This window comes from Danio rerio, chromosome 7 (assembly GCF_049306965.1).
Source record: "Danio rerio strain Tuebingen ecotype United States chromosome 7, GRCz12tu, whole genome shotgun sequence".
Lineage (NCBI taxonomy): Eukaryota > Metazoa > Chordata > Actinopteri > Cypriniformes > Danionidae > Danio > Danio rerio.
Genome location: NC_133182.1, coordinates 4,978,096 through 4,995,651, shown reverse-complemented (window position 1 = coordinate 4,995,651; position 17,556 = coordinate 4,978,096). Strand labels below are relative to the sequence as shown.

Below are 17,556 nucleotides of genomic sequence, written 5' to 3'. Positions count from 1 at the left end.
TATATTGTGTATTGTTTTATTTATATTTATTTGTATTTAAATGTTTATAGTACTTTTAGTTAATTAAAAAGTTATTAAAGTTACTACGTTGACGAAACTGAAGTTTTTTGTGTTTTTTTACCTGTTTCTCTTGTAAAATTACAATACCGTGATAATACCGTATACCGTGATAAAAGCTCAATCAATTAATCGCAGCATGAAAATGTGATACCGGCACATGCCTAATTGAGAGACCATTGGATGACAGCACATAATATTTTACTAAAAACATTGCATCCGGAAACTATTGATAGCGCTTCTCTTTTTCCACATTTGTTTATGTTCCAGCCTTATTCCACAATAGTTTGAGTTCATTTATTTCCTCAAAATTTCACACACAATACCCCATAATGACAATGTAAAAAAAGAGTTTTTGAAATTGTTGCAAATTTGTGAAAAATAAAAAACCTAAATAAAAATAAAATCATTTTCTATATTTTGTACTGTGAGGATTTAACAAATAAAATTGAAACTTCAATTATTACATCTACAAAAACAAATAATTTCAAAAGTAGAGAATACATTAGGATAAAATGTAGAGAAGGAGAGGAAAAAAAACCAGTATAAATAAATTAAAACAATTGAAAGGACAGAGGGTGCGTTTTAGGACTATTGGGCTCCCTGGCTGGAATTGCTTGGGGTCCCCAAATCAATATATCCGCTCCTTTCTGTTAAACAATACTTGAGAAAGTTTTGGTAAGTATTAGACAGGAGGCTGGATGATTTTGATAATTTTAAACTGTATATTGTCATGTTTCTGCATGTAAACTCACCTTTACGCTTCCTCCACCGAAAGCACGCTATGATTATTCCGCTGAGTATGACAATAGCAAGGATACTGATGCTTATAGTCAACCAGAGCTCTTGACGGAAACCTAAAGAAAGAGTTTAATGAGTACAACACAATTAAGGAACAACTTCTAATCCAAAACATGCATGTTGAAGAATCTAACATAAAAAAACAGCAATGGCCCTCTTAAAGTAGAGTTTATTAATAAACTAATTCTAGAGGATCATGTGCTTATGATTGAACACAGCTGGCCTGCATTATCTATTCACCAATCAGACGATTCCTAAGCCACTATAAATACCCTTAGTTCCATATTACAGCCATCTTCATTTTGAAGAATCCCCCCTTCCACTCCTACTCCTTTCCTACTCCTTTCCCAGTGGTTTTCACTGTTGCCTCACAGCAAGAACGTCACTGGTTAGTCCTTACCAAGCCAGCCAACCTTTCTGTGTGCAGTTTACACGTTCTCCCCATGCTCACGTGGGTTTCCCCCAGGTTCCCTGGTTTTCTCCCACCATCGAAAAACATGCAACTTAAGTTAATTGACTAATCCGACACCATACACATGCTCCTAGCAAGTAGTTATCTCTTAAGAGCAATCACTATCTGTTCATTAGCTACTCCAGCAGGGGAGTTCTCCAGTCCTACCTGAGCTCAAACTCCCCTCTCGCCCTGCAACAGGAGGGGGCCCCGGGCTCGAGGATCTTATAAGCTTAGGGCTCTCTCCCGGGACAGCATGCCAAACAAGCTTTATAATCAATCATCAGCTAAGTGTGGACTCTTGATAAAAATAAAAGTAAATAAAGGAGCCTTAATAGTGATGATGAAGCTGTTATGACTGATCTGTGGGGATGTGAAGTGCTTCTGTTATCTTCATATGCAAGTTGTTTAAATTAAAATTTTATTTGTTCCAGTGTGATATGCAGTAAAATGCTTACATAAAAGTTTAGGATGAATTTGTGTGTTTAATTAATGTAAATGTGATGCCAAAGAAACCTTTTCTAGTGTAAACATCATTTTCATGAACCTAAGAATAATCTCTAGAGAAGCGTTTGTGGAATGAGTATATTGTAGTGATTTATCATGTATTTCATTGATTAATTAATGTCAATCAAAGGCGGCAACACCAAGGCTCCAAAAATACAAATTTATTAAATTAAAAAGGCTGACACAGAGCTTGCTGGCACGCTCTGTGTCAGCCTTTTTAATTTAATAAATTTGTATTTTTGGAGCCTTGGTGTTGCCGCCTTTGATTGACATTTATTTGCACTTTTTGCGGTTTTGGCTGAGCACCCAATTTAGAGAGATGTGCGTGCTTTTGTACAGTTTTTTCATTGATTAATTAATACCTGTAAAGAACCTTAAATTTTACGTTTGTATAACTTTGTCCTACAGTAGCATCTACTACAGTTTTCTTTCTGTAGTACAGGTTTCTGCTCTTTTTGCTGATTATTAATTTATATTTATTTTTAAAATCAATAATCTAGACTTATTAGTGCTTTTTATTAATTTTAGAGAATAAATAAATAGTTTAGAAAGTTCATTTGTATTTATTGGGTTTGTGTGCTGCAGTAATTATTATATTTCTTTCTTCCAAATTTCACTGTGAAACTGAGTGATTGAGTGAGGAAACCGCTGGGTGGAGCGTGCTTTTATTTAAAGATCATGAACCGAGAAATAAAAACTCCCTTAATCATTTGACATGAGGTAATTATACTATAAAACATGATAGTGGTTATTGGAGGAGGCTGGGCCCTCTTATAGTATCTCAGGGGACCCTAAAAGTGTGTGTGCCTGTAGAATCATCCTAACTTAACCCCCCTTAGCAGCACCCATGAATATTCATTCATTCATTTTCTTTCGCCGTAGTCTCATATTTATCAAGGGTCGCCACAGCAGGATGAACCGCCAACTATTCTTGCATGTTTTACGCAGCTGATGCACTTCCAGCTGCAACCCTGTACTGGGATACACCCACTCTCACATAGACACACACACACACACACACACACACACACACACTCATGCACTACGGGCTATTTTTTTCCCAATTCCCCTATAGCGCATGTGTATTGGATTGTGGGGGAAACTGAAGCACCCAGAGGAAACCCACGCCAACACGGGGAGAACATGCAAACTCCACACAGAAATGCTAACTTAACCAGCCAGGACTTGAACCAGCGACCTTCTTGCTGTGAGGCGACAGTGCTAACTAATGAGCCACCGTGCCACCCCTGCTCTTGACTATTCATCCCTAAATGCATTCTTGGCTTAGTTTTTAACAGCAGATGGCGCCATATGCTTTATGCTGCACTCTGCCCCAATTACCTACAAATACCACTTGAACCTAAAATAATCATTATTACAGTTATGAAAGTTTTAAGCAAAGTACTAGAGTGTTTGTGAGCTGTGTTCACATTAATCTCATTATTTAAAAAGGCAATTTAAAGATTTGTATTGCCATATGCCCTTAATGTCATTGTATAGTTACAAATTTTTTCTTTACGTATGTTTTTAGACTACATTTTATGTACAATTGTATTTATTGTAAATTCTTCCTTAAAACTCTACTTTTTGTATTAGCACTATATGTTAGGCACCTAGGGTCTAAGAGTAATGTAATTTCGATTCTCTATATGTCCTGTACATGTGGTTGAATTGACAATAAATCTGACTTTGACTAATAACCACCCTAGAGCACTGTCTGAGGTTAAAAAGTAACCTAGAGCACCACCTGCAGTTAAAACTAGACTAGAGCACTGTCTGCTGTTAAGAACTAGCCTAGTTAAAAGTAGCTTATGGTCCGTTACCAGTGGTACTGTACGGTTTTATGTCCGTTTCTACTGTCAAAATGTACCAAAAAGCTAACTGTACCACTCTTTGGGTACACTTTACAAAGGGTACCTAGCACAACAAAAGGGCACCAGAAGGCGGAGTGAGATGCGCAGCTAAACACTATTGGTTTACAGAGAAGCGTCACTAGCACGTACACAAGCAGGAGGATGAACACACTGAAAGAAATGACTTTAGTGGAGTTAAATCTAATAAATTGACTCTTATTTTTTTTATTTTTACACATTTACTTGATGTAATAAATGAAATGAGTGGAAAGAGTTCAATATTAATATTTATTTACTCGGAATATTTAAGTATTTTCTAATCGGCACAAACTTAGTAATATTAAGTCAGTTTTAATAATTGATAAGTCGCAATGGATAGTTCCCAGCATGCTTTGCAAGGGATTGAATTGCAGGAAGCGCCATGATTCAAAACACAGCTGAGAGATTACAGCGTAATAATATATACATATAATAACGAGCCATGGTCGACCCGAGCAAAAAACAAACCTTGTTGTCATCTTGATGTACAGCCACAAAGGCAAGAAGAAGAGCAGAATCTGTCGTGTCCTGTTGTTATGCACAAGGCCATGCAAAGCGTGAACGGTTTCTCTTTCTCTAGAAGCTCTATTTCCGCGTGCTCACTGTGCATCTATATTTAAAATAGCGAACTTCTTGAGCTGATGATAATGACGTACGAGTGATTATTGAAGTGCTTCTGACATCCGATCCTTTCAGAAACGGACAAACGCAAGAGTGAAGCACGAAAAAACAAAGAAGCGAACGATTCTTTCAGCAACCTTAAACATGAGCTAATTGCCATGTTTAACTATTATCATCTCCTTTTGGACTATTTTGAACTCAGAATGACAGACTACTTTCTAAGATGTAAACGTTACATGTGCTGGTGAAGAATAAAGATGAGATGTTTGTATTGACTACATGTGTTTTGTATCGTATATGAACCCAAATAAGGCCTACATGTATGTTTTAAAGTTGTTGTTTTTTTTTTTTTTTTTGTAACTGGTAAAATTTTAGACACTGTATATATCTCTAAAACAAATGTATGTTTTGTTTATTTTATATAAGCACACACAGTACAGTAGGCTATTTCGCATTATCATTGTTCTGCAGCTATAATGAAGTCCTGTTCATACTGTAGTAATTAAAGAGGGTTTTTGAAAATTACCTTCCATGCAGCATTAAGTGAATGAAAACATCCAGCTCATGGTTAAGTTTGCTGAAACAGTAATAGTTTGTTGTAACTTGTAATCATTCCGAGTGGCTTGTAATCACGTATCTATTACAGATCAGTGCTTATACTGTATCTCTCAGGCCCCGTTTACACTAGTGCGTTTTAGTTTTAAAACGGCGTTGTAGAATGAAAACGATCCGCGTCCACACTCGCGTTTTACCCAGCGTTTCTGAACAGCTCTCCGTCCACACCAAAACGCTGAAAACGCACATCACGTGACCACACAGACGCTCTCGGGCAAGCGCTCCAGCATTTCTACCCAGATGAGAGCTCTGCTTGTCGGACTGCTCATCACGCATCTCCCGCTGGATCTAATCTCACTATATTTGCTAAACGTGATATTTCATTCATGTTGTTGTCTTTATCTAACGACATATTCCCTGACTTTGGTCATTGGAATCTATTAAGCTACTTGTTCACGGGTAACATGTTTTGGTTAAGCCAAAGATAAGTTAATGATTAATCCAGGTACATTGACTGATCGCTTGCCTTTATTTCTTACAATGTATAAACTTATTGTATGTTATACTTTTATAATTATCGATTATTAAAACTGATATTCAGCAAAAGAGAGGGTGCGTTTCGTATTTTCACTGAAATTGAAAGGCAACAGTTGTTATCGGCTCCGTTTTGTTATAAATATCCACACAGTGAAGATGACGCTCATTATGCAGCACGACGCCTCAACATTTCTGCTGTCTGTTAAGTTGCTAATATTAAAAAGAAAATAGGCAGTTCCTTAAATCATGTTTACATTTTGTTGTTGAGAAAGTGAAACAACGTAGCCAAGGTGATGTGAATGAAGTTATAAAGTACACTGTTCCCTTTGAAGATTTACCCGTGTCCTCGGTATGTTTTCCATATCAAACTGAGAAGGGGGAGACTGCAGCCTTGATCAAACTTGCGAAGTCTTAACTTACGAGAAGTTAGCTCCGTTTTCGGCGCTCGAGAACTCCGGCGTAGTGTGGACGGATGGCGTAACCGTAGCAAAACTTATGCGTTTTCAAACTAAAACGCACTAGTGTAAACGGGGCCTCAGGCTAAATCTGCATGGGGCTCCTCACATATAGCGTCCGAAACCACATTAAAACATGACGCTGTTCACACATGTGTGGCGCGGCCAATTTTGCCAATGTGTGGATTAATACTGAATGTGTGCCATTGTTATTACTTGGGGCTAGGGTTGAGAGTAGACTATATGCTGGTGTTTGACTGCATTGATTTGTTGCATTTCTGCATTGGGTTCTCCCACACTCTCTGCTCTGACTACTGCACTGAACGCAGTCGACCAATCACAACAGACTGGGTCATCAGACCAATCAGCGCAGATTAGCCTCACACTAAAGGCTGATTTATACTTCTGCGTCAAATGCATACGTATGCTACGCCCAATGGAGTGATTGTTTACAAGTGTGGAGTCCCGTGAAGCAGCTCCGAATGGAAAGTTTTGTTGTGTTTACCTTATGATTAAAGTTGTTGCACGTCTGCTGGTTCCCGCCTTAAAATGAGCGAGTTTGAACCACTTGTACATTCAGGAAGCGCTCAGAAAAAACAAAACACCAGCCAAGAAACTCGACACAGAGGAACATTAACACCTCACTGCCAGCTAGCGTTTCAGAAGTGTTATTGCAGAGCAGCAGAAAGAGCACGGAGAAGTATAAATGCACAGCTATGCGCGTTGCATGCGCCGTAGGTCACGCTGATCACTTGATGCAGAAGTATAAACCAGGCTTAAGGAGGGGTTTGGGAACAAATGAATTGCTGAGCGAATCAAATGGGAGTCATTGAGATAATTAGGTAAAAATAAATGCATATTGCAAGACATGTTTTTTGATCTTGAACGCAAATCAGCATGTTGTTGGAGACCCCTAAAACCAAAATATGACCTTTATAATGCATAATAGGGACTCTTTAACATTTATTCATACATGAGTATTCATGTATGTAAAGCATTTGTTTAGTAAGAAGTGCTTCTCATACGATATGTGAACTTCAAGCGAGAATGACGTCGACTGCAGCTTTCTGTCTAGCCACAGCCATGTTACCCTGCAGCCCAAGACCGGTTACTCACTGAAGCTAAGCAGGGCTGAGCCTGGTCAGTACCTGGATGGGAGACCACTAGGGAACACTGGGATGCTGTTGGAAGTGGTGTTAGTGAGGCCAGCAGGGGGCGCTCAACCTGTGGTCTGTGGGAGTCCTAAAGCCCCAGTAAAAGTGAAGGGGACACTATACTGTCAGTGGGTGCCGTCTTTCGGATGAGACGTTAAACCGAGGTCCTGACTCTCTGTGGTCATTAAAAATCCCATGGCACTTCTTGTGAAAGAGCAGGGGTGTAACCCCGGTGCCCTGGCCAAAGTCCCTCTATCAGCCCTTATGATCATGGCTTCCCAATCATCCCCTTCCACCGAATTGGCTCGATCACTGTCTCTCCTCTCCACCAATAGCTGGTGTGTGGGGAAGCACTGGCGCTGTTGTCCTGTGGCTGCCGTCACATCATCCAAGTGGAGCTGCACACTGGTGGTGTTGTGGAGAGACCCCCCTCATGATTGTGAAGCGCTTTGGGTGTATGGCCATACACAATAAATGCGCTATATACATACACATTACATTACATTTCTGTCGAACACCACGCCCAACAAAAGGGTACCGCAGTGGAGACACAATTCTGATAAAGGTCACCCATACTGAACTGTACCTTAACCGTATTGTACTGTACTCACTGGAAACAAGGCATTAGAGCTAGGGCTGTGCAATTAATCGAAAATCTGGTTTTCATTTTGGCTTCTAACGATTATGAAAAACCATTAATCGAGATGAACAATTATTGCATCACAGTGTTTCCTCTAGGATTTTTTCCAGCTGTGTTGGTAGGCCTTTTTTACTCAGATCTACCAGCGCAGTAGATCGCAGTAGAGTGAGCGCAGTATTACAAGTCGGGATTGCATTTATGTAATAGCCTAGGAGCATTTGAATCTCTGTGCTTGTGCGCCGATTTCCTCTGCTCGTGCACAAACCTCTTGCACTCAAATATACGCTGCTTAAGCGCAGATCTTCTTGTGCGCTCTCAATTAAACGCTGCTGAAGTGTGATTTAGTGTCTTTATGTTATGGGTATGTCTCCAACATTTATAAGATTTGCTAGGAATATTTATGAATTTCTCTAATAGACCTACAGAGTGATATTAATGCATCCTGAAGTCAAGTGAAACGGCTATACGTCGTGTTTGCTGGCCTCACGAATCACGCACCTTTCAGTCAGTCAGTCAATCCCAATCCTGACATAGCTGCGTTTAAACAGCGCAAACATTACTCCTTATAGTTATGCCATATTAGACGGTTCTGTGTGAATAACTGAAGACGCCCCTTAAATGCAATCGCATGTTAAATTATTTTAAATTAGACGGCCCATCCATAACCAACCTTAAATCATACCTGTCGTTGGATGCGAGGAGTGAGATTTACGCGATTACCAGCTGGCTTCCGTTACATAAGGGCAAATATAGATGACCAAAACCTCATTTACTCATTTTACTCATACTTTTTATTATTTATAATGTTCAAGGCATTGATATTAAAATTAAATGCTACTTTTGTGCCTTTATTAGCCTTTTTCTCGCCTGTTTACTGGGTTAAAAATCTTACATTATTCCTTCTCCACCTGCTGGTGAAAGCTAGAGCAGCTGGCGATCTTCAATCTGCAATCTATTGCTTCTCCTGCAGTTCCCGGATGTAATGTTGAATCATTCGATGTCATTGTAATGTTATCAGTCGAATTTGATCCACTGAATTTATGGAAGCGAATATTTGAACTGAAATAAAATGAGCTGAAGATTGCCTTTTGAATATTATACATCGTATTTTTAAAGGGTATTGAATATTTTGTAAGTGAAATCTGAAAATTTAATATGAATTATTGAATTTTTTAGTTTGAAAACGTGTTTGAAATATTTTTTTGTTGAAATATTCACAGCTTAAATAAACAGATATGTTAAATTTCAGCACCTAAAAATACAAACCCTGGAATTCAAGTCATTAAAATCAAGAACTTGTTAATACGGTGTATTATTTTTTTCAGTTTGTGACATTCAACAAGCTTTTTAATTCAAGACTTTGAAGGGCAAATAATTTTGAGTTCAACTGATAATCGTTTTGAATAATCATGATTACAGTTATGACCTAAAAAAAACATGATTATTATTTTTCCCATAATCGAGCAGCCCTAATTAGAGCGCTGTCTGCTGTTCAAAACTAGCCTAGAGCGCTGTCTGCTGTTAAACATGCAAACTAAACTATAATATTTATGTAAATCTTGCTAACTTTACAAGTGGACCTCACGAATGGTACAAAACAAAAAATGAAGCTCATGATGCATTGAATTGAAAACGATTGGATAAGTGTGGTTTTGCTATTAGTGGACCTCCAGTGAGTGACCTCTATAAAATGGTCGCAGAAGTTATTTTGATCAAATAATAATAAAAAAAATAGCACAAATAAATTGACAATAATAAACTCCATAAAAATGGGTAAATGTATATTCATTGTGACTAGAGTAGTTCATTATTTCAATCCAGACCTGTACCTGTATATTTAGATTCCTCAGTGCACACTAGAGTCTTCTCAGTGCTCTTTTGGCTGACAGTGTTGTTCGCTGTGCATGAGACTTTCCTGCTCTCTGCTGGATGGAGGCTGATGTTTAGCTGCGGTCCGAGACTCTTGCCCTGATCACTGCTCCAGCTGTAGGACGAGTTCAGATCATCCAGTGTTTCACAATGGAGATGAAACGTGCAGTTTTTTGACAGACGGGAAATCTTGTAGTCAATCTGCACATTTTTGACGCGATCTGTTGGAGAATTATATACAGCAGTTAGTTGAATATACTAGCGGTGTAACAGTACATGTTTTAAATACCAAACACTTTCAGCTGATGATAATTTCATGGGTGCACCCTTATAAAGCTAAGATGGCAAATGAGAAACACTACGGTCTCAGACTTAAAAGACATGCATTTGATCCCCATTGTAAGCAACCCAAGTGCATACAGAGTGTGGCATTTGAGACATGTTCAGATCTTGCTGCTGCATACTGTTGTTTTAACACAGGTTCATAGAAAACATGTGCTTCAACTTACATTTTTATGAAACATGTTTGACTGCAGTTTGCAGGTAAAATGAACACTATTCAATTCAATTCAGCTTTATTTGTATAGCGCTTTTACAATGTAGATTGTGTCAAAGCAGCTTCACATACTGTAAATGGTCATAGTAACTGGATCAGGGTAGTTCATTTAGTGTTTAAGTTCAGTTTAGCTCAGTTCAGTGTGGTTTGAAGTCATTATTGAGAGTCCAACACTGAAGAGTGAATTCAATGATGAGTAGCTGTTCAGATCCTGAACCATGCAAGCCAGTGGCGACAGCGGAGAGGCAAAATAAAAAACTTCACCAATAGGAAAGTGAAGAAAAAAAAACCTTGAGAGAACCAGACTCACTAGGGGGGGAAGTGTGACGACAACAACTTTGTTACTTTTAACTTGAATAATATTGACAAGGACATTTTGTCAACAAATAAAGGATTATTTTCTTGCAGTTTTTTGCACAACACCAATTGAATTCAACAAAATAACCTAATGCAGTTAATGATTTGTAATCACACTTTTTCTGCCATGGTCAGTTGGCTCATATACCACACTTTGCATGTTTCCACAAAACAGGTAAAAGCTTGCCATCTTTTTATGGAGGTTTATCTATTTTTACAAGATGTAAACAGGTCTCTGATATCCCTAGAGTGTGTATGTTACAAACCCCCTTTGGTGTTCAGTTCAAAATAGCCCACAGATATTGCACAGATATTATAACTCTCTGAAACTGACCATTATATAGGCTTGATCCTAAATGTGTTATTTTAGTGACTGTCACTTTAAATTCAAATGAGATTGTGTTCTTTTCAAAAGAGGGCAGAGCTACAAATGCCTGTGTGTCAGCATGGGCAGGGCTTTCCTTCTTAAAGGGCCATGAAACCCCCTGTTTCAGCAGGATGTTTTCACACCTCTAGTTTGGAAAAAGTCAGGAAAGTGGGTGTGTCTAGCTCTGTTTGGGTGGGAGTGTCGGGGGAGGGAAAATGGGCAGGGTTTGAATAAAAATGGGAGTTGCCATTTGTGCACGCGCTGCTGACCGAGGAAAAACACACACACGCAAGGGAGAGGTGTGTTTAATGACGGTGAAATGTTTGATACCGCATGACATATAACAGGCAAAAAAGCCTCTGCATTTCTCTGTAACTCGGATGCACTCAGTAGGTCAGAAAGCCGTGTGTGTGTGTAGACTATCCTGTCACAAAATGTGGCACAACATTCAACACGACGGTCGGCAAAAGTTTGCTTACAGTGTTCACGTGTTTACACTCAGAGAGCAGCATTTACAGCGGATCTTTCAATATTGTAGTGATATTAACGTACTGTAAACTAAGTAACTTAGAAATCATTTTGACTAAGGTCTGTCTTTAAACACTGAAAGAGTACAGCTGACCATACCAACTATAACTTTGCCATCTGAATGAACAAAGAAAGGGCACTGATTGCACACACTTACCGAATCTGTAGTGAGAATAATCAACACGTACTGTACCTGCGTCTTTTTTGTAAAGGAGACGAGCAGCAAATCCGGATCTCACCATTGATGAGAAATGCTCTCGAGTAAAAAATGTTCCAAACAAACACATTTCAGCCGCGCACCACGTGCTCTGATCCACACGTGAGTCCAGCAGCATTTCATAGAGAGAAAATGAAACAGAACCTTCACAATATAAAAGCAACACTTGCGATCCGCATCTCCAAACAATTCTGTTTCTTTTCCCACAACTTTTGGCAACACGACGCATGTCGTCTCTCTGCCGTCTGAACACTGTTTCAGGGACAGTCTAAGAAATCTAGCATGCATATTAATGAAATTGCAGCGCATACATAATGAAGCGCGCTGATTGGTTTGAACCAAGCCATACTCATGAATGAATGCAACGCACTCAGAGACGTAATACGGAACACCCAGGTACAGACGTCCAGTCTACACGCTGGAATACACGCTAAGATCTCATGGCCGTGACGCAGCTTCAAAAATTAGTTTCAAACCGGAAGTACGAATTTGCTCAAAATAACGCAAAAGTAATTAATTTTACCTTTTTACGGTAATTTATGTGTCTTAATAGTGTTTATGGCAGTGTGGGACACATATATGACTGTTAACAGCTCAAAACATGTGTTTTGGTGTTTCGTGCCCCTTTAAAGGGTTGAATGTCAGTCAAAATGTTTCTGCAGACCGTTTATTATTACAAATAAATTTAATTAATTTATACCATTTAGAGGCTGGTTAAACCCCTTATAAAAAATTATTATGCATAATAGGCTCCATTTTGAAATCTATATTCAGTGTACATATTTTTTTAGCCACTTATTCTGATAACATTTTTTTTGTTCTGTTTTTGTCACGTTAGGGTGATCAAAACAGCAACAAAAACAGGTTGTAGAATCCAAGTGCAGTTTAATATAGTATTTTGCAGAGAAAGTGACAAAAATCCAAAGTAACAAACAAAACAAACAAATGAGGACTCAAACAGTATTAAACTTGAACTAGACTTTAACAAGAATAACAGGATACAGACTGGAAGCAGGAACCAACATACCGACAAAGACGAACGACGAACTAACAAACAGAGGTGGAATAGTTGAATATACTGTATAGTCCAGGTAATTAACGGGGAAACAGAGACAGCTGTGATTGCAATCAGTGTATATGAAAGACCGGGTGTATGCACGAAGGAATGTGTGGATATGTAGTTCTTAAGCCACTGTAGTTCGCTGGGAGTAGCTGGTCAACTACAGTGGCATCTTGTGGACAAACAGTCATGACAGTTTTAAATACAGATAAAAATATTTGCTTACAGCTTAATCATAACCAGTGTGTTTTTTCACATTTTTATGTATTATCAATGTGGCAAAGAATTAAAAAAAATATATATAATTTTATTTACATGACTGAAATAACCACATCATTCCACGTTGCCCACCAATAATTTTAATGTATTTCTAATCATTTAAAGAATTCACTGTCACTTATATTTTACTTTAGTTTAGAGTTCATTTGTTAATGAAATTCTATATTTTATTTTCTGAATGTTTTATTATTATTTTACCAATTGTCTGTCACCTTGTCTTTTGAGTTTATACATGTTTGCCATATGCATATGATATATAGTTTGTCAGGATAACTTTAGGAATAATAATATTATTAATTATAATAATGATGATGTTTCATTCATTCATTCATTTTCTTATCAGCTTAGTCCCCTTATTAATCCAGAGTCGCCACAGCGGAATGAACCGCCAGCACGTTTTTATGCCCTTCCAGCCCTTCCAGCTATCTCTGGGAAACATTCACACTCATACACTTCGGACAATTTAGCCTACCCAATTCACCTGTACAGCATGTCTTTGGACTGTGGGGGAAACCGGAGCACCCGGAGGAAACCCACGCGAACACAGAGAGAACATGCAAACTCCACACAGAAATGCCAACTGACCCAGCCGAAGCTTGAACCTGCGACCCAGCGACCTTCTTGCTGTGAGGCGACAGCACTACCTACTGCGCCACTGCGTCCTTAAAAACCGCGGGTCTTTAAAAAGTCCTAAAATGTCTTAAATTAAAATCCGGGAAATTAAGGTCTTAAATTGTCTTAAATTTAACATAAAGGGGCAGTAGGTATTACGTTTTCAGCCAGTGTCCTTAATGACGATAGGGAAGCACAGTGGTCCACTGTAAAAATCTAATAGTTGATCAAATTAGTGTGTATGAAACAGTAGAGAAATGACCATCTCCGTGATTTATTAGCTTATTACGGTAGGTCGGCTACAGACCCTTATGGCGGTGTGCACCTGCATGCTGTCATTACGCAGTTGTCGAGGTGAGGTTCAAAATGCAAAGATGGGAAAGTGTCAATTTAACGACGTGGCGATGAGGCAATGTGTAAACTCTGCAAAAAGGCTTTTTCGTTAGGGATCATGGGGCTCAAAGCCGTCGAATCGCACATGAAAGGAGGATAACACCTGCGGGACGTTGTAGCAGCTAGTCATAGCGGGTCCAGGTTAATCCCTGCATTGTTTGCAGCTAGACCTAACAATGTTAAATGATTAGTTCAGACTAGAGCTGAAGATCTTTGCTCCAACCCAACGCCTGAACACCTTTTAGACAGGGTCAGGCTTGGGCTTGCGCAGTAAATAAACAGTCATGTGATGCATTTCGATTAGCGCGAGGAAGTAATCAAATCGTTTTTTACAACATTAAAATCCATCTCTTTAAAGGTGAAACAAATGATGACGGAGAAGTCAAGAAGAGTAAATTTTGACTGCGGTCAGGCCAGCTGCTAGTTCAATATGAACGGTCATTCTAGCCGCCAAGGTATTTCGGCGGTCGCTCATACACTGCGTATTACGGTAGAGCACTAAACAGCAATGTACAGCGAGCTGACAGGGAAGATGAAGAGGTCACTCACTACACTGAAACCGCTGTCATGGAAAATTAAATGAATGTTCTTGACTGGTGGAAGATGAACAAACAATCCTACCCACATATTGCAAAATTAGCCAGATCAGAACTCAGTGGCAGCAGCAGTGAAAAAGTGTTCACATCAAATCCCTTTTATTGTCACAGCATCATAAAAAAACAATGAAAGTGATTTGATTTGTAATTTTTTTGCACTTTTTTCCTCTAATTATACAAACATGTTAGTCAGTTCTTAAATGTTTATCTTGTTGTGTAGTTTTATAGTAATATGCTGCCAGAATAAAAGTAATTAAACTCACCATGAACATGCAGCACGATCAGTTTTGTTGGATGTTGACGACCTCCTACTTTCTTTGCAACAATTGTGAAGTTTCCAGAATCCTGATGTTTTAGATTCTCTATTGTTACACTGATATTGTCATTATTCTGCTGTATCCTTTCAGGAAATAATGATTGTTCCACTGGTTTGAACTGATTTTCTTCATACTCAGCAAATGTGTCCCCATTAAATTTCCATTCTACATTTAGATTGTCTTTTGGTTGATTAGCAGGTAAATCCAGTGAGTCTCCGACAGCTTTGTGCACGACCTCATCATCAGCACATGACCCTAGAAATGCAGAAATAATAAAAGCAGATTAAATACTTGAGTCATATTACACTGTAAAAATATTTGTTAATGAACAGTTTCTGTATTTTGTAAAGCGTTTTTCGTTTATTTAGGGTTGGGAATTGCATTATGGGATGTTGATCTCTGCTCTGTCCACTTCTGATGTTAAAAACTCAACTGTACAATTTAACAGTGACTTTTAGTGATATTTTAGTAGTTTAAAATAATATGTATCGGAGATAATATCTAGAAAAATGAGTCCAGGTACTGGCAGTTTATTACAAAGTTGTTGTAGCAAAATATACACTACACCGACTAGACAATATATCACTTTAAACTATTTTAAAATGTTCATAAATAGGGTTCGGTAATATGGTAAAAATTATCTCAATAATAATTTTTTTATATTGAACTACAATATGTATTTCGATATCAGTTGTTAATGCTTCCAGATTTAAAAGAGTACCCCACAATGACTGAAGCTACAAAAATGAGAAAGTCCTTTAAATGGCGTAACATATTTTCGGCTGATAAATTTTTGGCAGCCGAAAATTGGGTACATCTCTAATAACAATACACTTCTAAATTCCCATTGTTGCACATTTCTGCTGTGTGATCGGCTTTTAGATCAATATAGAGTAAAAAAGTCCAGAACTTATTGTTATTGACATAAATGTTATCGCGATTTTAATATAGTATAATGTTTATTGGCCCGACCCTATTCATAAATGTCACTTTTTAAACCTTTAAAGCTTGAAAACTGTTGGAAGAAAGCTCAAGATCCCATAATGCAATTCAAAAGCAGAAATAAACAATAAAATCATGAATAACATAATACAGAATACTAAGTAATGGTTATTTTTTGCAGTATATTTTTATATTCAACACATTTCATCAACATTAACAACTTCCATTGTCTCTTAAGTTTAACTTCGAAGCTAAAAAAAAAGCACATCTGTGTCTGAATTCTGCTTATAATGACAGTTCTCTCTTTAATTTAGGGCTGCACGATATTAAAAAAATCCAATATTGCGATTATTTTTTTTTATTTTGCAATATATATATAGCCATATGAATACAGTTTCACCAGATGACTTAATATGTCTATTTGCAAAGAATCTATAATGTTAGATCAATTGGGAGGATCTGCGGTGGGAGTGCATCTCCATAAAATGTATGCATACATATAAGTTTTTTTGTGTTAGCAAGTATTTTACAGTACTTTAGAAATACTCAAAACTGTCTCTGTCAGTGCTTTCAAATTATTATATTTGATTTACCAAAGTCACACAAATGTAAATTTCACATCGGTCACAAACATAACAGACAGATGTCACATCCATAACAACACTTTTTCCTCATAAATGCAAAAATATTAAATGAAATAAAATCAATCATGTTTCGTCTATAGACCTTTTTCTTGGAACGCAAAATGACCCATGATGCTTTGCGTGTATGCGCAAGGAGAAAGCGAAGAAATTCCGTTCGGCAGCTGATGCGTGTAAACAGTCACATTTGGACAGTTTTGAAACGATAGTTTTAATCTATTTTACCTGCTTTTATCATCTTTGAACTAATACTGTTGTCCATCAGCATCATCTCCTGGACTGATCATTTAAAGAAATGCGATCTAATAGGATGGAAAACAGCTGCTGTGAGGCGTTTTCCCCTCGTCAGACGGCATCTTCTGCAGTTTAAATGAAGCCTCGTCATCGCTAAAGTCAACATTTTCTCTTTATTTCAAATAAATAGCCAGCCCAAACTAATGTAATTCACCAAAATGTTTGACACACACACGTAGCCTGTACTGTGCCACTGACACACTGATTTAATAACTGTGACAACGTGAAAATATAGGCTAGTGTCATTTCACATGACAGAAAAACACACCGTGGTAAAAACAACACACGACATGAAACACAAACGGCTCGCGATTAGAATGAACAGCAAATCAGCAGCAGAGGATCAATAACAGACTTTTATTGCTCATTTTTGTAAATTGCACAACTTTCATACCTGTTAAGTTTCATGCCAGTACTCTGGTTTGCTCTCTCTCTCTCTCTCTCTCTCTCTCTCTGTGTGTGTGGTGTGTGTGTGTGTGTTTGTGTGTGTTAAAGAGCCGCTGAGCTAACAGCTGACAGGCCGGGAAAACACACACACAGTATTTCTGACGGCAGACACGTAAACTAGGAGAACGTTTTTCTCGTATTTTTGACGCGCTTGAACCACATGTGACAGATTATAACGGCTTTAATAGACACATTTCTAAGTTGTGTGTCACAAAAACACTCTGTTATCCATTAAAAACGCTATTGAAACCCATTTTCGGAGCGCAAATTACCAGTTGTACATGCTGTAAACGGAAGTTTTTAGCATTCTACCGGAAGACGCTGGTCGCTATAGCGCCCTCCATGCAGCAGCCATGAAAAAGGTCTGTGGAGAGCCAACTCTTATCCTTTTGATGAGCATTGTTTCTTTTG

At 38.2% G+C, this 17,556-nt stretch overlaps 1 protein-coding gene across 4 annotated transcripts in view; it reads right to left on the bottom strand.

Annotated features, from left to right (window-relative positions):
- The window catches only part of si:cabz01074944.1, a 44,923-nt gene that overhangs the window by 11,512 nt on the left and 15,855 nt on the right, over positions 1-17,556 (bottom strand). The window contains exons 2-4 of one of the 4 annotated variants that reach the window (XM_005172150.6): positions 14,768-15,076; positions 9,500-9,760; positions 813-914 (exon numbers count right to left, since the gene is read on the bottom strand). In XM_005172150.6, the coding sequence (XP_005172207.1) occupies positions 813-914; positions 9,500-9,760; positions 14,768-15,076 (672 nt within the window). Of the gene's footprint in view, positions 1-812; positions 915-4,685; positions 5,014-5,955; positions 9,761-14,767; positions 15,077-17,556 lie in introns of those variants that run through there. The other 3 variants (XM_073907990.1, XR_012383015.1, XR_012383014.1) reach the window with 3 other exon arrangements.